This window comes from Pipra filicauda, unplaced genomic scaffold, assembly GCF_003945595.2.
Source record: "Pipra filicauda isolate LSUMZ 115617 unplaced genomic scaffold, ASM394559v2 scaffold103_size3290846_pilon, whole genome shotgun sequence".
Lineage (NCBI taxonomy): Eukaryota > Metazoa > Chordata > Aves > Passeriformes > Pipridae > Pipra > Pipra filicauda.
In genome coordinates, this window is record NW_024103474.1 from 2,534,074 (window position 1) to 2,560,992 (window position 26,919).

Sequence of the window (26,919 nt, forward strand, 5' to 3'; positions counted from 1 at the left end):
AATACGAGCATGTGTGTTGGCTTCATGGCTATTTTACAGACAGAGTGTCCAGATGGAGAGCCAGCTTCTGGTGACCTTGGATTTGTGAGGAGACACTAATGCAGGGCTCAATAATTTATCACTCACCCAGTTCACTATAATGTGCTGAGCACACCCTGGCCTTACAAGGCTTGTGCTTTAAATAACTCTTTTAAAAAATAAACTTCATTTCTCCCAGGCAGGCAGTTTATACTACTGGCAAATTCTGTAGTCTTTATAGCAGGACATGTAAATATATACATATTTTAAGAGAAAAAAATTAAACTGCTATACATTTGATTAACTTGTACAACTTGTGTAATGCTTTAATCCCTTAAAATATACAGGATTATACACTTAGTGGCCTAAGAGGTACAAGAGCCAAAGCTTTAGCTTTAATTAAGTGGATCTGTCATTAGTTTTCTAATGCCCACGTGTAAAATCCCATGGATGTTAAAGATCTGCTTTCACTGCACACTTTTAGGCTGCATGGTCAGCTCTGCCCCACTCCCGGGTGCCTGGGGCAGGCCAGCACCTGGGAATCCTGTGAAATCCCTTCCACATCCCTCCGGGGTTTGCTGAAGCAGCTGCAGGAAGATCCTCAGGTTCAGCCCTGTCCCCAAGTCGAGCACCAAGCCCTGTTTCAGTACAAACCCTGCCACAGCCATCCCTGCTGGTGTCCAGTGCCACTGCTGCTGGGGCACCCACAGTCCTGCAGCTCCCACTGCTTCTCACTCTGAAGAGTGAACATGCTGTGAAACGACTCCAGGTCATCCTGGAGGAAGGATCTGAACTCATCATCACAACAGGAGGTACTTTTGAGTGCAAAGTTACCTAAAAACTCAAACCCTGGGGCTTTTTTCAGGCATTCCTCTATCCATTTTCCCTGAGGTCCCATGTCCATTGTCACGTTTGCCGTGATTGGACTGATTAGACTTGCAAGGATGAAGAAAAAATGGACAAAAGAATTCTCCAGGCAGCTTTCTATTTGTCCCTCTCCCCTACAACTATCTCCTGTCCTGCAGCAGCAGCCAGTATTTTTTCCAGCACAGCAGTGAGCCCGGAGACAGGGGAGGACTCCTGTGATCCAAACAGGAGAGCACAGACCTTGCTGTCCCAAACGGGAAGTGACTTTGCCCCAGGAATACGGTTTTACCTCCAGTGTGTATCTTTTAGATGAGATCCACCTTAAAAGACAGAAAAACTATAAGAGATCCCCAGTCCTGAGAATTTTCTATCCCACTGGGAGGCATCACAAGTGATTGAACCTGATGACATTGTGAAAATAAATCTGTTAGCTAAATCCCAAGTTTCTGGCAGGTGACTTACTTTGCTCCTCCTTTGCATTTGTGCTGCAAGTCTGTGGGACAAAGAGGTTTCTGTGCTTTGCTAAATTGGCAGCAACATCTCTGAAACAGAGTCTGGAATACAGCACTCCCCTCTCCTGCCACCCCACCTGCAAATCTGCAATAGTCAGTCCCTTGTATCACACAAAAGAAAACAACATTTTGCCCCACTTGTCCTTCTCCATCATTTTTATAACTATTGAACAAGTTCCTGCCAACTTCTCATGGCAGATTAATTAAGAAGGGTTTGTTAAACCCATTGCAGGGGCAGCTCCAGTGTTATCAAGGTGAGAACTCTTTTCCACCATGACATTTTTCATGCTCTGGAAAGGTCTTTCTCAGGGGAAAAGGCTGTGCCAAGGTACCTGTGAGGAGCCCAGGCTCCATGGAGAAATCCTGTCCAGCAAAATGAGGAGGGAAGGTCTGGGCTGCAAATGATAATCCTTGAAAGTGAAGAATATGGGGTAAGGCAATGCACCAGCAATATCCTTAAGGAAGCTTTCCCCTTAAATCCAAAGGATTTTGCTGCTGCCTCACGTGGGCTCTGCTCTGCAGCCTCTCTGGGAGCTGTGTGGGCATCATCATGTTTTATCTGTCAAGTGTTTGCGGCACAAAAGGCAAATATAATTTTTCATGGTGCACAGAGACATTTGACATCACTTTTACCTCTTTATCACATCCAGCCTGTGTAAAATTAAAGTAATTCCCTAAATAAACATGTCACCTACCTTACTATCCCTGGATGGGCTGCAGGAGGATGCTCCATGTTGGAGCACAAAGATCCAGCTGAGAGGAAACACTTCAGGTTTTGGGGAAAGCAGATTTGATGTTTAATGCAGCAAATCAAGAAATAAACAGTGTTGCAAAAAAACCAACTCCCCCTCAGGGCGGGTCAGCTGCCGTGCAGGGACACTCGGTGGGGCGAGACACGGCAGCTGGGTCTGTCACCACATTTCTCACTCAATCCCGTGGGACATGAGGAAAAAGCCACTGGGAAATAGGCTTAAATCCCTCCTTTGGTGCTGGTGCACTCTGAGGGTGCAGTATCTGCCCTCCCGGCAGAGCTGCATGAGGGGAAATCACGGCAGTGCTGCCCTGAGGGGTGTGAGGGGAGAGATGTGAGGGAAGGCCATGAGGGGAGAGGTGTGAGGGAAGGCCGTGAGGGGAGAGATGTGAGGGAAGGCCGTGAGGGGAGAGATGTGAGGGAAGGCCGTGAGGGGAGAGATGTGAGGGAAGGCCGTGAGGGGGAACCCGTGAGGGGACAGCCAGAATTAATCCGAGCCTAAACCAAAATGAGTCACCACAGTGTGCCAAGGTATGTCCAACAACCTTTTTTTATTAAACCATTGTAGCAAACACCGTCCAACACATAGAAAGAAAGCATGTAATAAAAATGAACGTGGAAGTTTTACCCTTTGACTTGTGCATAATCCCTCCTTAATGACTTACAGTGGAAAATAGCTGCTTGAATCTACAGTGACTCTAGTGTAAGGGACAGAATTTTGGGAAAATGTTACAACAATCATCTGGGTGAGACACATCCAGGTCTGCTGTCAGCCAAAGACGCTCTTGGCTGGCTCATCCTTTGGTTTCTCAAAGACCGTTTCAGTCCCTGTCCGAGCCCGGCTGAACACGGAAGGTGCTGCAGAGCCCATTTGTTCTTGGAAAAGAAAACCAGGAGAGACAATCAGTGAAGTAGCACCCAAATTTGGTGAGTGAACCTAGTGCTGCTGGAATACATGTATACATATTTGATAAATACTTCATCTGTCCATCAATTCCCCAAACCTTAAAGCACAGCGTTCCCACCCCGAGCACAGGGCAGCTGACAGCACCTGTAGGTCACTACCATTGACTGGCCCCAAATCCCTGCAGATGCTTTAGAAATTTGGGAACTACTCAAGTCTAGGCTATTATGCTGAAAAGGGGTTAAAATTCATCATTTTCCCCTATACTAGTGGTAGAAAAGTAACACAAAGCCAGAGCACCAGGGGTATTCTGTGCAAGCAGCCACTCTCTTCTATCTCCCCTCCTGCCCTTTATTCCTCCCAATTTCTGCAGAATCTCAAAGACATCAAATTCATCAAATTGAGAGGTCAGAAATCCCCTAACCCATGGACCAAGCTTCTGATTCTCAACTTGAGCAGTCATTGACATTGATGATAGTCCCAGGGCTTGGTTTGGCTCTCCTTCCCCTTTCATCCAGACAAGAACAGCACCACCAAGCAGAGCCCAGCTGGCTCCTGATGGACCCCAAATCCCTGCCCAGCCAGGCCATGTAGTGAGCACACCGCAGGCTGCTGTTCCACTAGTGACCCTGTCACTTGTCTTTGTCTTACTTTGCTTAATAATTTCCATCTCAGAGACTTACCACACTGCCTCATCACTTGGTAGGTTTTGGATTTAATTTCCTGGTTTTTGGCAAGGTTTCCTCTGGCTCCTTTGAGGTCTTCTTCCTTCACTGGAGGACGCTTCTTTTTCACAGGTGCTGGCTAAGAAACAAACATGTTGCCCAGACATCAGTATTTTGGGTTTGAAGCACAGGGAACAAAGCTGCCTTAACCCAAAGGGTGCAACACACAGAGGTGCTAACACAATATTCCACCAATTTCAACTCTGAGCCTACACACTCAGCTAGTCCAGGCCTTTGCATAACCAAAATTTCACTGCTCTTCCCAAAATCTGTTACCATTTTGCTGTTCTGAAACTGTCTTCTGATTGCACAGCCTTTGAAAGAGTAGTGAATTGTTTAATTAAAAAAAAAAAATTGTTTTTATTCTTATATTTTTTTCTGTCCAGCCCTGCTTGATCATTCTGCAAGTACTGATTAGTAATTCAAGAATCTGTCCACTATTTGGGAAGGAAAAAACACTTCATTACTAAATTGGGCTTGTGCCTCAGTCTACTCACTACTTCTTCAGGAGACTGCTCAGAGAGATTATGAAGCCAGAATTGATTTAGTTGGAATAAACACTTGATCCATCATAGTTATCATCTTAAATTTAGGGAACAAAAGTATCTGAGCTCTCAACAGGGCTGTCTACAAGCACGTACTGAACACATCTGAAACGTTGGGCTCAGAACCCGAAGAAGGAGAAGGAAATCTAATACAGAAACAGATGCATCATCAGGTGGTGCACTGCAATGGCCAAGTACTAATCTGTTTAGAGTTTATCTTGCTAGAAAAAAATTTGGATAACACTGCTTCATATCAGCCTATCTCTACCTTTAATTAGCACTCCACAGTCAGACACAACTTCGCTCAGCAGCAGGCAGCACCACCAGCATTCCCCCTTCAGTTTACTATTTCATGGACAGATTTCCAAGGTCCCACCCAGCAGCCCTCGTGGCAGGATGCAGGGACACTGGGATATGATTAAAAAGAACAGAAGACCCACACACTCCAACTGGAACAGGTCTGCACACTGAACCATCAACTAAAACTTCTCTGACATACACAGGGCTTCTGAGATTTGGGTTCTGGCAGTGGTGGAGCCCGCTCAGGCATTTCCAGGCACTGACTGTGAGGCTAAAAGGGGTTGTGGAGTGAAACAAATCCCTCAAGGCCTACAAATGGCTGGAGCAGGGAGTACCAGGGAGCGTGCACAGCCAGTGCATGCCTGCCTGGATCTTGGTCGGGTGGGCTGGCTCCACGGGGGCCTTCAGCATGTTTTCTGCTGGCTGTAAATTCCCGGGAGCGCTCAGAATAGCTCGCTGTCAATCCCATTTGTGTGTGGTGTGGGAAACAAAACATGCACAGGATCTCTGGGGAAAACACTCCACCAGTGGCCAAGGCAAGTGAGGGGAAAGGGTGGTAGCAAAACCTCCAAAATCCACAACAGCTGATGGTCAGTTAGCAGAGTAATCAAATATCCCACAGCCAGGGTTTCACTTTTTCCTCTGTAATGACAATTGGCATGTGATAGGAACAGTCCCTCACATCCATGGCACAGTCCACAGGCAATCAAAGCCCCTTGTTTTGTTAACAGAAATGGGAAACATGCAAAGATCCTTCACCCATTACTGGCAAGAGACAGTAACTGCGAGGCTTCCTCCCACTGGGACAGAATTCTTGGGGACAATGAGGAAAGGCAGATCTAGAGAAGCACCAAGATACAGCCAGGCCGAGCAGAGCTGTTAAATTTCACCCAGTTTTTTTAAGATAAACCCTCCCATGCTTTGATCACAGGATTTTCCAGCAGGACAGTTGCTGTGGATTAGCTGGCCCCCAGCTGAAGAGCAAAGCTGCTGCACAGAGGTTACGGTGAGCCCTGGCCAGCAGCTGCCAGGGTCACAGCCCCACCACTGCTAATTGCTCCCAGAATTTGTGAGCCGGGTTTGCCAGGAGCCATTCCCAGCTGGCACAGGAGTGCAGCCTGTGCTTTATCTCCTCCTGTCACAAGTCAAAAAGTGCTGGTTTACAAGACACATGACTGGTTTTTAAGTCCCTTTTACTTTGGAATAAAGAAAATCAGCTGAACTGAGTCACTCTATGTGGCTGAAGAACTGTCCTCCCCTACTCTCCCTGTGTTCCTACTCTCCATCCCACCCATCCCATAAAACTCTCATGCTGGGGAGAGCTCTGCCAGGCACACACAGCTTGCATTGCAAATGTAACATTTACATGAAAACCTCAACACTTCTGAACTAATTCTGAGAGCACTTTGAAAGCCTGATTACTGGGGAATGCAGTAAAGACAAACCATTAGTTATAAAATGAACATAAAAGTGTGTAACACAAAATTTCAGTCTTGAATACTGTATCCTAATGGTTATAATTTTCAGTCACATACTCTTTTCCTGCATCTTAACACATCAAGCTTTACACACTTCAGCATAGCCACCTCCTTTCAAAACTACTGCCAGAATTTCGAATCATTGTCTAAGAAAGCGTGTTGAAAAGGCAGAGATTCCCCCCTTCTGTGAAACATCCCCAAACCAGAAGAGGGGAAATGTTTTTTCCCTTCCTACAGAAATAAAAATATTTAAGGTAAACCATAACATTTTAAAACTAAATCAATTAACCACGTAGAGGGCAGCTGCTTTCCTTCTTCATCAAATAATCCCTCCTAACACTGTACTTGTTTAAACTGCATCGGTGCAATCACACAAGTCACAGAAACTCCGAACTCACTGGTTAACAAATTCTTCCAAGCAAAGCATCCGACCCAGTAACAGGTTTGCCAGGCCCCTGCTCCGAGGACAGCCAGTGGCACAGCTCTCCCCGTACCTGTGACATAACTGCGGTGCTCCCTCGCCCCAAATCCCTCCGAGGTGCTTTCCCGGCTTCGATTAAATCCAGCCCGTGAGCTCTGCGAGCGCCTGTTGTTTTCCTGGACTTATATAGAGCATCCAACGTGAAGTCATGAGCTGGGTCATCTTCCCAAAGCAGAGCCCGGGATGATTCGGGTTGAGGGAGGCTGTTGTTGTTGCTGGAAGGTTTATTCCTGGCGATGACTCGGGCGTGCAGCACTGCGGGAGCCGGGCTGACGGGAGCAGACAGCTGTGGCAGCGGGATGTGGGGAAGCCCAGTCCGCTACGGGAGCGGCTTCCCTGGGAGCCCGATGGGGCTCTATTTATAACTTTAAAAGGCAAAAAACTTTGTTATGGACACAAAATTGACTCTGAATCCTCTTGGGGGAGCAAGGAGAAGATAAAAAAGAGAGTATTTCTTTCCCAGCATAAAAAAATAAGCATTCTCTAAAGATTATATAAACCCAACGTCCAAAGCATAACATTGTGCCCTGGATTGCTTTTGCACAGGATCTTTAGCATAAGAGTATTTTGTGTGTTTTGGAGAGTTAATAAACTGGTTTTATTAACTAGTTTTAACCCTTACAGTTCTATCGCTCATCTTACACAACTGAGGGTAAAATCACTTTCTACTTCCAGCACTATTAGTAAGTGTAACCATTTCACCCATCACCTGTACAGGAACAGCTTACTCAGACACGGATAAACTCGGTGTTCCCCACTGCACATCTGACAGGAGTAAAACCCTTCCCAGAACTTTTAATGTTTTTCTCTAAACAATATTTAAATTAAATTAAAGAAAAAAACCCATCTCTAAGCATGATTTCTATTTTTCATTAGTGGGAGAGGATTGGGTGGGGAACTATTTCCCTTTTTTCTTTCACATCATGCAAAAAAATCAGCTTTTATGATTGCACTCAACACAAAGAACCAGGACTCCAGCCAGGTGGGTTAATGTGAAAAGGCAGTCGTGGCAGAGCTCCAAACATCTTCTCCTAGAGAGACTGATGATTGATTGTTGCAGTGGTAGGAACCTGCCCTGGCCTTTCTTTGAGCTCTGCCCATGTTTTGTTTAGGTTACAGAAAAAAAAGAATGGGAGGTCAAATAAAATTGGTATTTTCCATTATGAGAACATGACATCAAACATAGCTCTAGTGCTGTGTGACTGGGACTGTGGGATTTGTTGGCTGTGAATTAACCCCCCCAGGCCTCTGGGTGCCCATTCTGCCTTTCAGCTGAAGACCTCCTAAGCCTGAGAGGTTTTCCTTTATTGGGGGAATTATTTGTGGGTGAAGAAGCAGTTTGGATGTTATGTCCTCAGCCATTCCTTAGGTTGAATTTCTATTTTAAAGCCCTGGCTTATAAACCAGAGGAAGCATTTATGCAGAACAGCAGTGCCTTTAGTAGGCCAACAAAGCAAAAATAAAACACTGATTTTAGAAAAAACAGCAGATTTTTTTTCTATTGCACAAAGCAACACTTCCCCTTCTCTGCTGTTTCTCCACAGTCCCACAAGCACCACTATTCCAATGCTATCTGTTATGACAGGAAAATAACATTCTGCACGTTTAAAGCAAATATTTAGAATTCAAGACACTGAACTATTTTTCCCTTCAGCTTTCAAAATTGCCTCAGTTAATTGGTACTACATATTCCTCACTCAAAAGCAACAGAGTTGTGCTTTCATGGCAATTTAATCTGTGCAAACAAAATCATTATACAAACAAAATTAAATTACTTCAACCTTGCCTGCCATTTAGGGCAGGAGGCGAGGAGCTTACAGAGGTAGGGGGAATATCCTGAAGTTTCCAGGACATCCCCATAGCCTGGACAGTTCTCTGATTGCACATTTCTTACACCAACACTCAACAACAGCCACAATCATTTTCTTGCACAGATCATGGGCTATTTTTCCTTACAAAAAACCCAACTTAAGTCTACAGTTACTTACATTTCAGAGTAGAAATTCTGTTCCCATGGCTGAGGTCCTCAGATCTGTCAAACGGGACATGAATGACAATGATACAAGATAGGTTCATTTATTCAATAGTGGCTATTAAAAAGAAAAGTTGACCCTCTTTAACCTTCCACTGCGACAGCAAGTGTGGAAAACTCCTTTGCAGAGAAATGGTTGCAGATAAAACATGGCAATGACCAGAGAATTTGGTGAATATACACAGGTGTCGCTGTGGGCTCCAGATCTTACAGAAGGTTTCTCCTCCGGGGAAGTGCTAACACCCCTCAGGGGGCTGACAGGCTTGGTAGAGTGAAGGTTATACTCTGAATTCCCTGTGGGGATGAACTGAATTTGGGGCTGCTTGGAAAGTAATGGGCAAATGTTATCCAGGAGTTACAGAGGTAGGATTGGATTGATACTGTGCAGCTCCAGCCCTGAAAAAGCCTTCCTCAGGGAACAGATCCGAGAGGAGCCTGCAAGGATTCTAAACAAAATTTGCAACTTAATAGCGGTTCTTCCAGCTCAAATGGGATTAAGGTAAATGGATATACTGAAATTAAAATCAGCAGAAGAGTGGACAAAATTAGACCTGAATTTAAACCTGAGTAGCAAAACCTGCTTCCCACAGGAGCACACTATAAACACTGAAACAGGGGGACTTCGAAACAGAGCAAGTATAAAACAAGTGTACAAATCTGTAATAAGTCCAACTTTATTGTAAACCATTATACAATGTAATTACATCAGATACCTTTAAAAGTTTAAGGTAACACCACTGATTAAACAATATGGTCCAAACAGAGGGCAGCAGAATACAGCTGTTGGTTTTGCTCACATTGGCTATACTCTGAATTTACCTACAAACAAACCCCACATTCAGTTTGAGACAGATACCCACGCAAGACAAAAACACCTACAAAAGAGTCCCTTTTTTAAAGATACTGCAGTTTTACTTTGTAAAACCATAGTAGTCATTTTCAGTAATTGAACTGGAAACTTCCCCTAAAACAAGTTTGCACGCCTATGCTGTAGATGTAACTCTGACTTGATGTGGCCGAATTTATTCGCTTTCACTACTGGTTTCTCCTGTAAAAAGCACAGCAAAGTTGCAAACACGGGTTAGTCAAGCACAGTGGCAGAGATTCCTTGTGATGCTCAGCTCTGAGCAGAGCGGGAGAGCCCAGGCCTCCCTCCCCAGGCACGGCAGGAACGGGAGCAGACACCTGCCAGAGGGGATCACTTTGCATTGCTCTAATTTGCAACTCAGTTTCTGAGTTTTCCCTGAAGAAAAGCTATAGTACATTTTAGTTAGCAACATTAACAGACAGCATTCACCTACTTAAAGTAAGACAAGGGGACCTGAACGTATTAAAGCCAGAACTTGAAAACCACATATTAGACAACACCAGTGTTTTAAGTTTATGCAGATGTCACAGGTCAGATCCCAGAAGCAGTTAATACATTTAGGTTGACCATTTGTAGTACATTCTCTCTCCACCAATACCTCTGTGTCTCTTCTCTCAGTTATAATCCCTTTCTCTTACTTTGGCATAGACTACATAGCTTATTTTCACTAAACAGAATCACATTTCCTAAGCACAGCCTGAATTAAACCTTTGCTATGAGTTGTCCCGAAGTACATTTACAAGCAGAAATTTGAGTGCCAATTTTAGGATAATGCAAATGTTGAGAAGTTCCAATACCATTACTGGATCAACTCCTTATGAAAAGTCTATTTCAGACTGTCCTGCCAGTCCATTTCAATGAGCAGTAAGACACAGTGAAGCACCAGGCACATATTCCCTTCTCACACTTACAAGTCTGTCAGACAAGAGCACCTGTTCTACTTGTACCTACAGCAAGAATTCCAATATTTACCTTACAAAGAGGAAAACCACCAAGTTACATCTTCCATCCCTTTCCCAAGACAGCAAAGAATAAATAGGAAAAGACCTCAGATTTTGTTATTTAGCTGAAGTTGTGAATAAAATTATTGTCTTAGGAGAAAGAGTCAGAACTGGGTTTTCCCCTTTGAAGGCTGCTCCTCCTGTTACTAATGTGGTGTTCAAAATATTTCTGTGTCTTTGGCTCATAGTGCTTTACTATATCATCTTGCTAGGCGTACCAAAATCTCACATCAAGTGACATTTAAGCACTTAAGACATGAAAAATTAGGCATTCAGGACCTTTGCTACAACCGTCTTCAACAAACTGCTCCATAGCACTTTACACTTGGTCAGTAAGCTTGAGGTCTGCTGAAAACAAATATTTTCACATGATTAAGGCCATAATCTTATACTGACAATTCACAGACTAAACATGAGACTAGAATCATTTTGATAACTGAAGTAACTGGAGGGAAAAGGAAGATAAACTGCAAGCTCGGACAGTTCAATCCGTGTGCGCTGCTCAGGTATCTCAGCGGGCGAGGACAGCGAGGGCTGTGCAGTGGGACACAGCACATGTCCAACAGCTTTATGTCACTGTCTGGAACAGAACAAATCCTATGCTAAAAGAAATAAATGCTGACATTTGCGACAAGAGCCAGTCCTAGCTCTTAATCCCTTTGGAAAAGTGAGCTGTACAAGACTATTCTGTTGCTGAAAATGAATTCCTGGAAGTACTGTGCTTCTGGAAACCCGCGCCCACCCAGTGGTAAATCATCAAGAGAAGATGCAAGTCACACAATCAATAAAAAAAACCCAAAAAACCTAAAACAGAGGCAACACTGATTAGGGACATTTCCCTATCCCTACCCCCCCCCCCCGACGTCAAAAAGAACTCAATTAAGCTCCCGATGTCATTAGTTTGTAGATTTAGTCTAAAAGAAACACTAGTGCTGTAAAATACTTATTGCAAGTTCCTGACATTTAATTAAGCTCCCAATGTCATTAGTTTGTAGATTTAGTCTAAAAGAAACACTAGTGCTGTAACTTATTGCAGTTCTGACATTTCAGTGCACAGTAATGAAGGTCAGTGGCTCAACTAAAACCTCAGGTTTGGTAAAATGGCCCTTGGAGCCGGCTGGACACGCTGAGGTCTGGGAGCATCGTGTTCACCTCGGCAGCCACGCAGGGACAAGGAATGCTGGAGTAGTGACAGTAAGCACGGGAGCACACAGCTCAGCATTTACTAAGGCCCATTTAAGTGGTCTGGATAATAAATCACATTAAGACCTAGTAAATCTATAAAAAAATGTAAAAAATCTTAAAAAGTTCTGAGCAGTTTTCCAATGAAACTGTTTTGGTTTAAGGCTTGGGACTTTCCTGGTGTCCAGATCCTACAACAGATTTGCACTTCAGGTCTGTTGTCACCTCTTTGACACGTCGCCTTGTCCTGCACAAGGTTTAGCTAAGCAAGGAAAGCTGTCAGAAACAATCATTGAGGAAACATGCAAAGCAAAAGGATGTCACTGAAAACATGTCTGCTAGGTTTCAGATGAGCATGTGTTGTCAATTACCAGAAGAGAGACACTGAAAATCACAGAAATTCTGTAGTAACAACTGCACTGTACCCCTTGGGTTGTTTGTTTTTTTAACTGCTAAAGAATAATGAGACTTTATAGAAATGAAACAGGAGAAATTTTTTTGTTGTTGCTGTTAAGCACATTAAATAGAGGATTGTTTTTCCAACAAAAAAACAAGGGACAGAATTATTTTTTGCAATATTGTAGCACAACTGCTTCAGTCAGATCACGGCCCTGTACCGCAGGCCCTACAAAAGGAAAAGTGTCAGAAGTGTTCCATCTCTTTTGGGTCATTTGAGAGGTATGCACAAGAGACTTGCAGGAACAGAAATAATGAGTCATCCACAGATACTCATTTCACAAATAACCATCACAACGGATTTTTGTCATACACTAAAGTGCACATTTGTCAAATATGCAAACACCACCTCATATTAAAAAAGGTATTTTCGAATTATGTGGTCGAAAGCACACATAGGACTGCATTTTTAGTGATATTTGGTGACTTCAGCAGTGACAGAGAGCTCTTCCCTTTGCAATCCCTTTGTCTTAAACCAGGACATAAGGATAAATAAGATTTTCACTACAAATATTTTGACCTGTTCTGCACAAAAAAAGGGAACTGCACCCTTTTCTCTGACAAAGAGAATCTTTAAATACAACTGTATGAAAATATAACTTAAATATAAAATAGTCAAATAGATTTGAGGAGACTTGGAAAAAAATCTTTGTTCCACCTATTAGTTCCATAGGTACCCGGTAGCAAGTAAACATTTGTACTTAAAAAAATAATGTTAAGTTACAGCTTGTAACCATAAACTATTCTGCTCTAGGAATTATGCTGCAAAAGCCAGTTTTAGTAATAAAACACACTCCTTTAACTTAGTCAACTCTGATGCCTTTTTGAGAACTTCTTACACTGTCTCATCAGTAACCAAAAGTGAAAGATTCTGATCTGTTCTCTCTGATCTTCTCTGACACAAAACTCCTTAGTGACTCATCCTTAACACCTCTGCAGTTTTTCACACGTGATGAGAAGACATTCTTGCATAATTGGTCAGTGTGTCTGTAGTGCAACTGAGCTGGAAGTCTTCCAACCGCTCGCCTTCTGTTGGGAGACCTTGCTTTTTGAGTCAGTTTGTATGCAAACGGAGATGCAATTGCAACATTAAACCCCACTGACAAAGTTCTTTTTGCCACGAAACCTGCAATCACACAGGCCAGGGGCTGTGTCATACGGGCAGACCAAAGCGGTGCTTCTTCTTCTTAATGGGCTTCAAGCTGGTCAGTCTGCGCAGATCCTCCTCGGCGTCCGACTCCTCCATCTCGTCGTCGGCTGAAATCAGGATCTAAAAACAAACGGCACGTGGACCGGTCACTCCTTCTTCTTTCTATTTTTAAACTTTCACCTTTTTTTTTTTTTTTATGTTTGCAAAGCACCTTGTTATCAGGGAAGAGCTGACAGACCACAATTAGGATTTACTGCCTGCGCTATCAAACACCATCACACATCCTATCTGGGAGCTCCATAAATTTCAAAGAAGGATGCATGCATATTAATCTCACTACAGCCACTGAGCCTAAACCTGTACCTCCAGAACAGCAGGGGCAGTTTGAGAGAGAATATTTAAGCTCTCTCTCCAAACTGGTACCATGGAGTCATTTTATTAAGGAAAACCTCCTATAAATAGCACTGTTTATCACACAGAAAAGTTACATTAACTTACTAAAGCTAAAACAACTTACCCTCAAAGAAATGACCCATCCCTTCAGCTAAACTAAAAGCTGCTCACTTAGTGTGATTTAGAATAAAATTATGCTAAGGCAAGTATGTAAATGGTTCTCCAAAATCAGGTCAGTTGCCTCCACCAGCTCCCTCTCACTTTAAGCTATTAACCTCTCTTTGAATTAGAATTGTCTGTTTGTTTTGTATCCCCTGTGGGGTTTTTTTCAGAAGTATCTGCAGCACAGCTCACCTGGGATATTTACATATTTTATTGTGTCTTCCTGCCCATCTGGAAGGAAATCAACTGCCAGAGTGGTGCAACAAAGACATTTTTCTTAACTGGTTCTCCACAGCAAATGCTGGGAACTGCTGCTAGGGGTACATGCACAGAAAATCAAACCTCAGTTGACAGTGTTCCAATGAAATCAATGGCAGGAGGGGTGAACTGGATTGATATTGCATTAACTGCAGTAGTGAACTCTACATACTTCTGACTCTGACTCTTCATGTGACGCTGCTCTCCTGTACCGGACTTTACTTCCATTTCTTGAATCTTGTCCTGCTTCCTTTTCTTCAAGTTTAGCTTTTGTCTTCCCTTTCTTCATAAGAAAATTATCTACTACCCAGAACATCAATGCCTGTCAAAGAGAAGGGGAAAGTGACAGTTCAGCTTTCTTCAGAGTAGAATAAGTTCATTTGCTCAGTATTTGGAGTTGACAATAATTCTGAATTGGCCAAACCCTCTTGTGCAGGCACAGTGCCACATGGCTTTTTACACAGCACAAGAATGCCCTAGAACCCAGCTACTTGATTCCTTTGTGGAAGAGAAGAAAATAAGAAAAGTAGTGATTATATATTAACTCTTCATGCAGCAAAGCTTTACCAGCAGTTATAGAATGCAAGGACACCCACTATCCCTGGCTCTAATCCCTAAATCCCGGATTCCTGAAAGAGTACACTTTGGGAAGCATGACTGCACCCTTGCCCTTTTCCTCTGCTCCACCATAGGCCAGCCTGTGGTCAGACACTGGATACTTCACATTACATCTGTCCTTAGACCAACTGCTTCCTGAAGCAAATTTCACTGCAATTTTATAATCTCTGTGTCAGTATTTCAGTATTACATCCAACCTACTGAAGTCATCAGGCCAAAGAGGTCTATGAGGCATTTCTGTCCCTCTCCTGAGCCCGATCCCTTAGCTCAGTGTGGATTTCAGCTTTGTAAAATCTACATATCCAGACATTTTATCCATTCCTTAACACCCCTTCTCTTAAGCACCAGGATAACACTGTGTTTTAAGGACTAATGTTAATTAATGAAGATGTGGTAGAAAGATCTCCAAGCAGACATTTCAGAGAAGCGTTCAAGTTGTACTAACATTAACAAAGAAGGGAACTATCAGCATGACGATGGCCAGCTCCAGCTGGGGGTTCTCTATGGGATTCAATAAAGCCACCTGTGAAAAGAAGAGCACAAGTTCAGATCAGGGCAGCACGTGCACAAACTGGGTTAGGCAGTGCAATGTTCATGTGCCAGCTAATGCGACAGAAATAACGCAGAGGAACCAAAAAAGGACAGCTTTGAGAAAAGCAAAGTACTTAGGACAGCTTATAAATTACCACAGATAAGTAAGTGGGGCTGACAAGAAACTTATCTCTGTCATTTTTGCTTACAGAAATCTGAGGAGCTGTGTGAGAATCGTCTTGGACATTTTAGAGCTGTGTGCTCCCAAGGAACATGTCTTAAGTTCCATCTTAAGGAAATTTAAATAGAGCAAAGTTTTACAAAATGCACAGTAGGAAGGAAGACAGTTCCCAAAGTAGTCCAGAGCAAACAACAAGGCTAAACTGGTTTTAATGGACTGTAACAACATCACTTTGAATATTCAGCCGCAGAGTCTATCAAAATAAATATTTATCTAGTCATCAGCAATGGCTTTACAATCCATTGCAAACTTCTAAAGGCTACAGTTAAATCTATTAAAAAGGTCAGGCAAAGAAAATTCTTTAAAATTTAAATGCAAGAATATAAAATAGTTGTAAGTAAGAGTTAAAGAATTAAGAATAAAGAGCACGTTAGACAAGGAGATAGAATAAAATTTTAGATATCAGAGTATATAAAAAACCCTTCAAAATATGATAGGATGTTCCTGGCAATGGATGCCAGGAAGCCTCATGAGCAGTATCCCAATTAAACTAAAAGAACATACCAGTACCACAGATTAAATAGCAATGACTGTAGACAGCTATGATGCCTGAACCAAACCCATAAACACTACCTAAAGTCTTTACAGCTTCCACCTGAAATTCATTTGTCTGTAAAATGCTGTAAAAGGACAAACCTCTTTCCACTGAGGTATAAGCAGCACTATGATGATGATGGTTTTCTCAAATGTCATAATCATTATGTACAGAGCACACTGGCCCACCCAAGCACTGCACTGCAGGGGGTCACCTGCAAGGAAGAAAAAAGGTTCAATACATGCATAGATTTGATTTTACTTCACAGTAAATATCTCAGAAAAGCAGTGTTGGAAGAGGCAGCAGGGCAGCTAAATCCTCTTAAGGTGTCTTCTCCCAATTCCTTTAGTGCTGCTCCTTCCCCTCCCTCAGCCTCACCCCACCTTTCAAAAAGAAACTGGATCTCACAGGACTTGATCCAATTCAGCAGTACCTGTACTATGAGCACTGTTTCATATAATCTGATGAAAGCAAGACAAATAAAGTTGCATTACATTTGTTTCCCAGCCCATTGTTAATTTTGACCCTCTATCATGAAGCATGAAGTGTCTTGAAAAGGAAAACTTAAGGGAAACACAGCTGGGGGAAAACACACTTCTCTTCAGTCTAAGTAGAACCATGATTTTGCCACTCTCCCTGGGCTACCTTAAACATATTTTTCCTCTCTACAAAGTTAGTGACCATAAGTAACTGATCACAACTGAAGCAACATATGCAAGAGCTCCTATGAAAAATTTAATTGAACAAAAAAATTAAGATCACATTTTAATTTCAATGTCAAAGGGCTTGAAATTCTGCTGCACCTCACTGTGGCAGAGTAAGAACCCGAGTGCATGAAGTTATCTGCCAGAACAGGATGAAGACCACAAATATTTGACCAGGAAAACTTGTGCAGGTTCTTAGACTCTATGAAAGAGAGCAGGAAAAAAAAAGAAGAAAAAAGAGGACTGTTAGGCCTAACAAGTTTTGCAGGTGAGTTCAAAGCAGCACTTCACTGGAAAACAAAAGGAAGGTCTGGAGGGGTATGACAGCACTTTAGTCTTTGCTGCAGCTTCTGTAACATCTTTAAAGACAGCTCAAAACTTTTAGCCTGGGGATGAATAATGGGCAATGGAAAATCAGATGCCTTTATGTGTTTGTAATGCATAATGGACAGTTGCTACTTCCTTTTCTGGAACATTTCTGAAAGGCTTTCAGGATTAATAGTTGGTAATAGGCTGAGACTGTTTGCAGCTTAAATGCCACACAGAGAAACTGGTCAATCAGACTGGAGTCCAAAACAAAGCAAACTTCCTAACCACGTTTTACAGTGTGAGCTAATGATCAACACTCAACAAAATGCTCAAGTTTCACAACTACATACTGCAGTTTATGACAGTCTCTCAGTAGTATCCTTGCAGAAAAGCTGGGAAGGATGGACTGGATGGGTGGAGACACAATTCTGATATAAAGGAAAAAAGCTTCCACAGTGAGAGTGGTTAAGCACTGGAGTAGATTGTTCAAAGGGGTTCTTAAATCTCAAATCATGGACAAATTAACAGCTGGATGGACCATGCCCTGAACAACACACTTCAGCTTTGAAGTTAATCCTGCTTTGAGCAAGAGGTTGGATCTTATGACCTCTGGAGATCCCTTCCAACCAATTTTTTTCTCTGATTTCATAAGCCATGCAATTCAAGTTAATAACATCACCACATCCAGAAGGTGCTCCCAAGAATATTTAGGACATTTGTACATTCAGAGGCTCAGTATACAAACTCAAATTAGAACTTCAATGTTAATGTTGAAGTCAAAGCTCTAATTCCATTTCTAAAGTCTCTCACACCTTCTCTTGAATTCTGATTTTATACCTCTCGTGTACAAGTTGCATTTATAGAATAACCCAGAAAAGCAAATAAAGAATGAAACTGAAACATTTTGAACCCTCTGCAGTGACAACTGTAGCAGCATCTTAGGAAAATGCTGGGCAATGCAAAAGTAGTCTATACCAGTGTCTGCTACTGCCATCAGTTGCTTTGCAGAAGCACGTTTTCAGACAGCTCTTGAACAAAATACCTGTTATTCCTCTATCCTGTATCTTCTCTCTGTTCTTCAAATCCTGAAAAATTCTCTCAAGAAAACTCCAACTCACAGAACAACTCCAAAACAAATTTTCAATAGTTTTAAAGTCAGTACTCTCTACCCCACATGGCTGCAAGTAACTTGCTCTGCCAGTGGCAAACAAAGAGCTGGAGGGAAAAGATGCACCAGATACAGTTTCTCAGCTTTGCCACATGAGAAGCAAAGACAAGCAAAGAGACCACAGCACGATTCAGTTGCCAGCAGAGTTTACAGTCACCAAGAGGGATTTATCACCTGTTTGCCACTCACACAGCTACAGCAGCCCAAGACAAGAAGGGAAGGAGAACACAGGGAACATTCTTTTCAGCACAGCTCATGACTGCTTTTCTCCTCTTTACATACTCAAATATATTAACTGATTCTGCACCTCTACTAAAATCCAACTGCTGACGTGATGAATCTGAAAATACAAAACTGGAAATATGAAGACAAATCTAATAAAATTTAAAATTCTGACATTAAAAAAGCCCCTGAGGGATCATCATGCTACTTTGTTCATAAATCAGCATGTGGTGCTGTTTTGCTGTACAAACAGCAACCCTTTATAAATGCTGATATTTTGGTATCCATTCCTTCCTTGAGGCATTTATGCTTAAAAACTATCCTCCATATAAAGAAGAAGCTTTTAAAACCAGCAGGACACTGCTATTTTTGTGACAGCTTCAAGTAATGAATCACCAGGGATCAAGTAATAGAGCTAAGAAGGGAAATGAGCTCACAGTGAGAACTAACTTGAGACAAATGATTATTTAGGCTCTAGAAACACAAACAACATCACTCAATCACAAGAAGAGACTTGTCTGGGGATGGGGGGGAAGGCTCTTGTTTGTTTTCCTACACTTGATAACAAACTGAAATCACAGTGGTCTCCAAGCTGAGAACTTGGCTTTACTACTCCAAATAAAATGCCCCAAGATTTGATACCTTTCAATGAGCAGACCCCTGGCCACCCATGGGGTGGAGAAGAGAGGAGAAGCCTGGAGAAGAGAAGGCTCTGACCTTATTGTGGCCTTCCAGTACCTGAAGGGGCTCCAACAGAGCTGGGAGAGGGTCTTTTGACAAGGGCATGGAGTGACAGGACAAGGGGGAATGGCTTCACCCTGACAGAGGGCAGCGTTGATCTTTGTAAGACACAAGGTGCATGCTGAGATATAGAACTTAAAAGAACCTTCATTACAAGTAAAATACTAAAATGATTGTGAAATGATCTTAAGATGAGTTAAGCACTGGCTGAAATGCTCTGAGATTCTCTCCTGGAAATCATTTCAGCCCAAAAGAGGGCCCATTTACCATATTCCCCGAAGCGAAGGGACTCCCACTGCTGCCACTCCACGAGGCTGCTGACGGCTCGGATCCCGATGTAGATCAGCAGCATTCCTAAGGTGGCATCCAGCAAGAAGTTGATAAGGTACCTGAGAGGAAAAATGTAAAAGAAAACAAGGAGCAAAGGTCCATTTTCTACAGGTTCAGGGTATTTTAACACCACAATCAATAAAAGATCTGCTGCACACATGTTGAGAAGCCAGAGTATGGAGAACAATCATCTACCCACTTCTGTAATTACACAGGCTAAAATTTATATAGTTTTAGCAGTCTCAATATTTTGTTTCTGTCCTTAAATTCCAAATTCATGAACTCTGCTGTGTGCATACTCTACATAAACTCCAACATTAAATTATTCCTTTAAATTAAAACCAGATTTCCTTTTTACCATTACAGTTTAATTTTGCATGGAAACTTGACTAAAACCAAAGGAATAAGACCAGAAGTTACCTTAAAGACATCTCAATGAATTTGAAGGTAAAAAGTCCAACCTAGAAGTTTTATGCCAAGGGGGAAAGTCAACACAACTAGAGCTTTTCTTGCTCAAGGGAGCCTGTTCCCTGCCCCAGCAACGAGCAGTGAATACCATACCCAGAGAGTACTGTCACTATTGAGGCCAAATTTCAACTTATTTTGTGTTAGGAATTGATTTACTTTCTTGCACTTCAGTTCTTATCCAATGAACATTTAAGTATCAGACATAAGCCTTCCCAGGAAAAAAATCCATAACCAAACCAAACCAAACCAGCCCTCAAGGGACAAACTGCTGCAATACTAATTTTATTGTTTCAAAAGCAGCTTCTGGGATCTTACCTATGCTTCAAAAAAACAGATTTCAAATTAATTCTTAGGGTCATTCGAAGATGCAGCTGAAATTCAGAGCATTTTCTAAGTCAGTTTGGTTTATTTAATATCACCAATTTTAGCTGAACAAAACTGCATTTGAGAAAGAGCCAGCTGTAAGAGATATAGTAAATCCCTGTTATTGAGGTTCTTATTTGGTAATTCCAAATACTTAAGGTAAACCCTAGAGTCTATAGGAACTTATCTGCAGGGATAAAAACAGCAATCAGGGACCTGTGGGCTTCTGCAGCTGCAGAGACAAATCCACATGGGCCAAACAGCATCAAAAGTGTAAAGCAAAACAGAATGTGTGCATTCAAAATAGTAAAAGAGGAGCTCCTCTGACCCTCAAAATCCCATTCAAGAGCAGGTGAAAATGAAAAATGAAGTGGATGTTCCATAAGATTTCTAAAAATAGTTATTTTCTAATAACTGTCTGGCAAATCTCAGCTTTAATTAACTTCATATTAGACAAACATGAAGACCCAGAAGGAGGCAAACTCCGCACTGACAAGCCTGCACAAGTCACGCTGAGGCCACAAGAGGCTGCTGTAAGCCCGCAGCAGGAAGGCAGCACCGGGAGCAGGGAGACACCTTCACATCCAGTCACGGCTCACGGCACGGCCCAAGGATGCCCCATATTCCAAGCACATCGGGCTCCCTCCATGCTCCTTGTGGGATGAGTGTCCTTAACCTGCTCCCAGGTCCGTGCCCCTGGCTGGGAGCTCGGGGACTCAGAGGCCAGAGTTCATTCCGACTTCCCCCTCCCAGCCGGGTACCCTGCGCTGCTCCTTCCATCCAAAATTCCAACAACCACCCGCCCAGCAAGGTGTTTTTAAGAGCTGTTTTGTCAGCTTTGATATGATGACACGCAGCACTACATCCCCCAACTAACAAATGGCAACTTCCAGTTGTGGTTCTCTCCAAGCTCTGAACTACAGTGTTTTCTAAAACTACATTTTCTGGTTTTGTTCTGAAAAGAACCCAAAAGCTACAAAGCAGGAAGGAACAGAAAACTACCCAAGCTTGAATTTGCTGAGTAAAATTATTATTATTGCAAGTCACAGACAGAAATGTTGCTTTTAGTCGCTAGTTTTGACCCACTTTCAAATTTTATATATATTTTTCCTAAGACAGGAAAGCAGCTTTGGGTAGTATTACATGGTATTTTTTCTGCTAAAAAGAACCTACACCCTTGTCTGAGAAATTATACAGCTGCACATTGTAATTTCTGTTATCCTGAGAACAGTGGATAACCTCACTCTCTTGTTTTGTGTCATGTTACACTTACATTAAAGTGGCATTTGAAAATAAAATTATGCAGACTGCAGGAGAGAATGCACTTGTCAGTAAACCCTTTATTTTGAAGACACAGTACACAGCACAAAGGTATTTTTAAAATACTGTAATAAACTCTTGTGCTTTACCTTTAAGCACTGATAATTTTTGACATGCTTCGGGGAGCTCACTTGAATGTATACTTTGAGTTATAAAAGGGGAACGAAAGCAATTTTCACCTGCCAGTTTTTAAATCTGTCAGGAAATTCTTAAATCTGTAAGCAAGGAAAATCCCTACAATGATGCCTGGTATTACTGAAACTGTCATCGTTATAACTCAAACTTTACAGTTAATGTGTTAAAATAAATGCAATTTCCCTACCAAAACGCTCTGTGCTGGGAAGAGGGAAAGTTGTGTTTTCCTTGTGCATTTATAGCCTGTAGGAACACAAAAGAAACCAAGGGGGAATAAAGGAAATAAAACAGGCTTGTGCAGCAACACAAGCATATTCCTTGAGCTGTGTGTCTCCTTTGTTTAGCAAAGGACAACAAGTGAGCAGTTGCCACTGAAGGGACTGGATTGGTCCTAAAAGGCAAATTACTGGGTTTTTTAAAAGTAATTTCACAGCTTCCATTACCAGGACTGTGTAGCTACTTCGAGCCTGAGTCTTATCAAGAACAAACCCAAACAATTACCATTTGCTTCAGGAGCTCCTGTAAAGAGCCTGATGGGGTCTTAGTCATCAAATCTTCAGGTTTAACACACTACAGTGCAATGTTCATCTGTTTAGTCACAGCGCTCCAAGCGTGACATTGCAAAATTAATTTCTGCTGTGAGTGCCTGACTGCTGAGCAGGATTTCCCAGTCTTAACAAAACGAAAACAATGCTGCAGCAGCAAATGCAAAGCTTAGAAGAAAGTAGAAGCACAAATGATTTTTGCTAAAGAACACTGAAAGCAACCTGCCTTTGTGTGTGAGCTTGGCTTTAACACAGTGAGCAGAGCACTCGGAGGTCAGTGGGCACAACTGGATACTCATTTCCTCTGGTCCCAGAACCTCCTTCAGTAAACAGACTCGTACTACAATGTGCATCCCAAATCCTCACTCACTGACTGCAGAGGGAGAAGCAGTAAGACTTTGCCCTTGGTCTAAAATATCTATATACAGCCCAGAATCCTGCCAGCCATGAATTTAAAGAGCAGAACTCCGATCCTTGATTATTAACTAAGCTTAAACCACATGCTTTTGAAAGTGATTGATTTTTAGAATGAAAACTGGTTTTTCAGTTCTACCTTACCCTACCATCCACATGCACCATCAAACTCAGCTACAGAACTTCCACAAAGACCAATCATTCTAAAATGAAACACTCACAGTGAACAGGGGTCTTCTTCTGTAAGGTCTGATAAATAGACATTTGCAAAGTGGATGAACAACATCCCTATGGCTTGCTTGGAAGTATCTAAAAACCTGTGGAGAGTAAAAACAGCTTTTAAGACATACAAAACTGTTTACATGATAAAGGTGTCGGGTATTTAGCTTATTTAACAACATTCCATTTCAAATTCTGCCCCTGTTTTTTCTTGAATACTGCTAACAATAACCCAAATCATATTAACTTGAAACCTACCCCTGTAAATTTAAAGTCTGTGGATATCCTCTTGGTATCACATGCATTATCCATGAGTTAATCCTCAATAAATCTAGCTAAGTCTTTAATAACCCCTGGGAAACAATGAGTATCCTGGCCTCTCTAGGTATTTTGGGCCTTTCATGTTTATACATTTTTAGCAAGTTTATGCCACAGACAAAAATAAAATCCTCATCACAGGCTTGTGGGTGAACAATTTAATAGTTGGCTAATGAGTTCTTTATCTATAGTATTTTATTTAAAAGCCAACGTATTTTTTATCTGAAAGCATGAAGTGGTTTCACCGAATTTTATCTGTAGTACAACAGCTTAAAACACACTGCAGAATTCCAACCCTGACAGCATTATCTTCAAAGCAGATGACAAAGCCAGAGAGAAAGTCGTTTGCCACTTAAAGGGAAATATAAATACCCCATTTAGATACTGATTCAGTATTGACTCTGACCCTTACCATTCTTTTACCATCACCCTTTGCACAAAACCAAAACTTTCAGTGGGCATTTTATTAGATGTTAAATATAGGAATCATAACAAAAGTATTCTGCAGGCAAGAGTGTGTTCTTTATACAGAGCAACACCCATTTTGCCTGTTGTTCCCACGTCTAAAAAGATCCAAACACCCCAACAGACCCAAATGACATTTCATGCCTGAATTCATCTACTCTCCCTGATAACTTTGTCTTAAAGCTCCTTCTCTTCATTCACTGCACGACACAGAAAGCAGAGTGTTGGAGATGAGGCAGGAAGCCAGGGAGTTACTTATCTAATCAGTGTGCCAAGCTAAAAATAACAATACTTGAGTTCCAGAACAAGATTCTTTGCTTACAAATTAAGGGCTATCACTGCACTTGTCAGAATTTCAGGCTGAGGTAGACTGTAGCACACAAAGATTTTGCATTTATTTTTTCAATAAAATAAAGGTCAGGATAAGTTTGAAAAGCAGCACCCTATGAGGTGAATTTAAACCACTGAAACCTTCAACAAGCAGAATAACAACCTAACATTTACACCAGTCTAAAAACTGGTACAGCTGATGTTGCATTGCTTCAACCCAGGAACTTTTAAAATGTAATAAACACCAATACACTTTTTATACCTTGCATTCTTTTATGGCTGATGTATTTCTATCTTTTATCATACTGTTTTCTATTTGATACACAGTAAGATAGCTACAGAACATGGAGTTCTGTTTAAGCCCAGCTGAGAGCTTCCTGTAAGCTTATTTAAGTTTGTGGATGTTCAGACAAACCTTAGGGCAACTCTAAGTTTCCATGTTCAGGAGGAACCACAACCTGAAGCTTTATGTCTAAATGAACATCTCTGTAGAGATTCCTGGAAGGGTTTAGCAAGAAAGGACTCACCAGAAAAGACACAGAAGGTAACTTTTCACTGACTCATGTATTCTGGTAACTTTTCTGGTTCCTCACTGTCAGTTACCAATTTCTTGCCATCGCTTTTCTCTGTTTTAATCATCACATGCAAACAATCGTCCCTTCAATTTCTAAAACATGCAAGAGACGAACAAAAATTCAGAATAAAGCCTGCAGAAACCCACCATATCCTCCAGGGACGTCTTTCGTGCTTTGGTTCTCTGAAGCGCTTTACTAAGAAGAAAAAAAATAAAACAAAAATTAATTGAAGACAATCAGCAACTCCCAAAGCCAAAAAAAAAAATAAATATAGAAAAAGGAAAGCAAATCATCTTGCAGAAATGTTACATTCTTTGATAACTTGGATCTTTCACTACCACACTTTATCAATCTCCAAGGATCCATGTTTAAAGAAACTGGTTCCCTTCCATCACCTTCGAGTTTCTGCAGCTCCCTCCTCTGAGTGCCAGTAGACCTCACATGGGACAATAATCCACGTCCCACCACCATTCCATCAGTCTGAGCTTTTACAATGGTCCATCCAGGAAGTTTAATTTCTGACAGGAAAGCAGGGATTAGAAAAAGCTGTTTCTTTTGCTCACTGGAGTCCAAAAGTCAAATTGGAAAGTATTCTTGCAGTATGGGGCAATATTATCAGATAAATTAAGTCAATTAATAGGAAGACAAATATATTCTCTGACAAAGTATCTTTGTGTATGACAAGACTTTTGTGGGCAAACTGAATTGCAAAAGGAAAGCAGGACAGATGTTTTTTAGTCAGATAATCCCTTCAAAAAAAAGGGTGATAATTGTTACATATTAAAAACTCCAAAAAAATCGTAGTAAAATTAATGCCGATTATAACAAAGGCAAAAAACCCCCTGTAAGTTTGTTTATTTTGATTTTCATACAGTTTATAATACAAATTGTTTGGGTGTCTGATAGAAAGCTCTTCTCACACCCTGCCCAGGTCCATGGGGAAGGACCTAGATGACTCATGAAGGAACAAGTGTAGGAAAATAGAGAGGCAAGGGGATAAAAATAGTTGCTCAGTTGTAAACAGTGGTTTGTCCATACATTTGTACTGTCTGATCTGCAGCTGTCCTATCTTCTTAGGAAATCCCATTTCTAACTCCTGGGCAAGAAAACCTTTTTCCCTACTGGGAACACACACTCAGCCCTGCCATGGGTTGGACCACAAACTTATTTTCTGTTACTGCTGCAAGACACTAATTCCTTACTCATCCCAAAGACAGACCAAAGACAACAGGGAAGAGGAAACCTTTCCACTAAGGATGGGTTTTATATATGGGTTTTCCTTCCTTCTGGCCAAGGTTCACTGTCACTCACCAGCTCCTTCAATGTAAGTCTCGAAAAATAACTATTTAGGCTCTTATTGCAGAAATTCTCTCTTATAAAAAAATTAAGCCCCAGTTCCCCTCCAACCTTTGAAATCGCAGAGATTTGGACTTCAAAAAGCACAAACCACAGCAGGTGCAGTCAGGCAAAAACATCAACAGGTATCTATCTTAACCTGTTTCTCCAGGTACTAGGGATGAATTCCAGTCTGACACAGGATGCTGTGTGTAAGTCATGCTTGCCCAGCTTACAAGCTTTTAAACCACATTCTGGTTTCTGAACCAATCACAATTTTTTTACAAGTAAGGCAATTTCCTGAGAGGCAACTGTCCTCATACTATACAGCATTAACATAGTGACCTAAATGCCTTTAAATAAATAAAAAGCTGAATGAATCACTTCCAAGCTGGAGGGGCAGCACTTGCAGGGAGCGCCAAGCTCCCAACCTGCCATCTCACTGTCTGTCACTGCTTCTGGCAGCAGGGAAAAACATGGGAAATTAAAAAGTGACAAGAGGAAAAGACTGTACATTTACACCAAAGATAAAGTTGTAATAGCAACATTTGCCAGCAGTTTTCTCCGTGAACAGCATGACAGAAATACAAAACTTCTGTTAAAAATGAGCAACACCCAGCCAAGTTAACCAGTTTGTTATTTATGACAAGTCCTCCCTAGTCACACTATGGATTACTTTAATTAGTGGCTCTTTTGTATAACAACAGGAAGCCAAAAAGCATCACAAAACAAATGCAAGGAACAGAAGTTTCAGTTTACTGTGGAGTTAGTGCAAGATGCTTTTCTGCACACAAAATGGAATTAAACTGGTAAGATGGGCATATTTTGGGGAGGGGTGAATTCCAAACTTAGTTTTTTGGCTTTTATTGCAGTGAAGTTCTATAAACCTGTGGATTCATTAATTTCCTTAAAGAATTCACAAAAATTCATTTTGGAAGAAGATATTCAAA

The 26,919-nt window shown here is 41.7% G+C and overlaps 2 protein-coding genes across 2 annotated transcripts in view; both read right to left on the reverse strand.

Annotated features, from left to right (window-relative positions):
* Positions 1 to 2,682: 2,682 nt before the first annotated feature.
* MUSTN1 (musculoskeletal, embryonic nuclear protein 1) lies at positions 2,683 to 6,826 on the reverse strand. Its single transcript, XM_039379140.1, has 3 exons — positions 6,595 to 6,826; positions 3,736 to 3,856; positions 2,683 to 3,024 (listed from the first exon to the last, which is right to left on the reverse strand). Exons 1-3 carry the CDS (start codon positions 6,601 to 6,603, stop codon positions 2,918 to 2,920), a joined length of 237 nt encoding a protein of 78 aa, XP_039235074.1. The 5' UTR covers positions 6,604 to 6,826; the 3' UTR covers positions 2,683 to 2,917.
* A 5,177-nt stretch (positions 6,827 to 12,003) lies between these two features.
* The window catches only part of LOC113990814 (store-operated calcium entry regulator STIMATE), a 30,250-nt gene continuing 15,334 nt past the window's right edge, over positions 12,004 to 26,919 (reverse strand). Inside the window, exons 2-8 of the mRNA XM_027726593.2 lie at positions 24,781 to 24,829; positions 22,949 to 23,044; positions 19,420 to 19,541; positions 16,110 to 16,222; positions 15,147 to 15,224; positions 14,256 to 14,405; positions 12,004 to 13,390 (exon numbers count right to left, since the gene is read on the reverse strand). Of these exons, the coding sequence (XP_027582394.2) occupies positions 13,274 to 13,390; positions 14,256 to 14,405; positions 15,147 to 15,224; positions 16,110 to 16,222; positions 19,420 to 19,541; positions 22,949 to 23,044; positions 24,781 to 24,829 (725 nt within the window). The 3' untranslated portion in view covers positions 12,004 to 13,273. The remainder of the gene's footprint in view (positions 13,391 to 14,255; positions 14,406 to 15,146; positions 15,225 to 16,109; positions 16,223 to 19,419; positions 19,542 to 22,948; positions 23,045 to 24,780; positions 24,830 to 26,919) is intronic.

What these genes read in the sequence shown, in the direction of transcription:
- MUSTN1 (XM_039379140.1), bottom strand. An exon ending in CCAAGTGATGAGGCAGTGTG is followed by an intron (nt 3,025 to 3,735) that starts GTAAGTCTCTGA and finishes TTCTTTTCCAAG; the next exon opens with AACAAATGGGCTCTGCAGCA.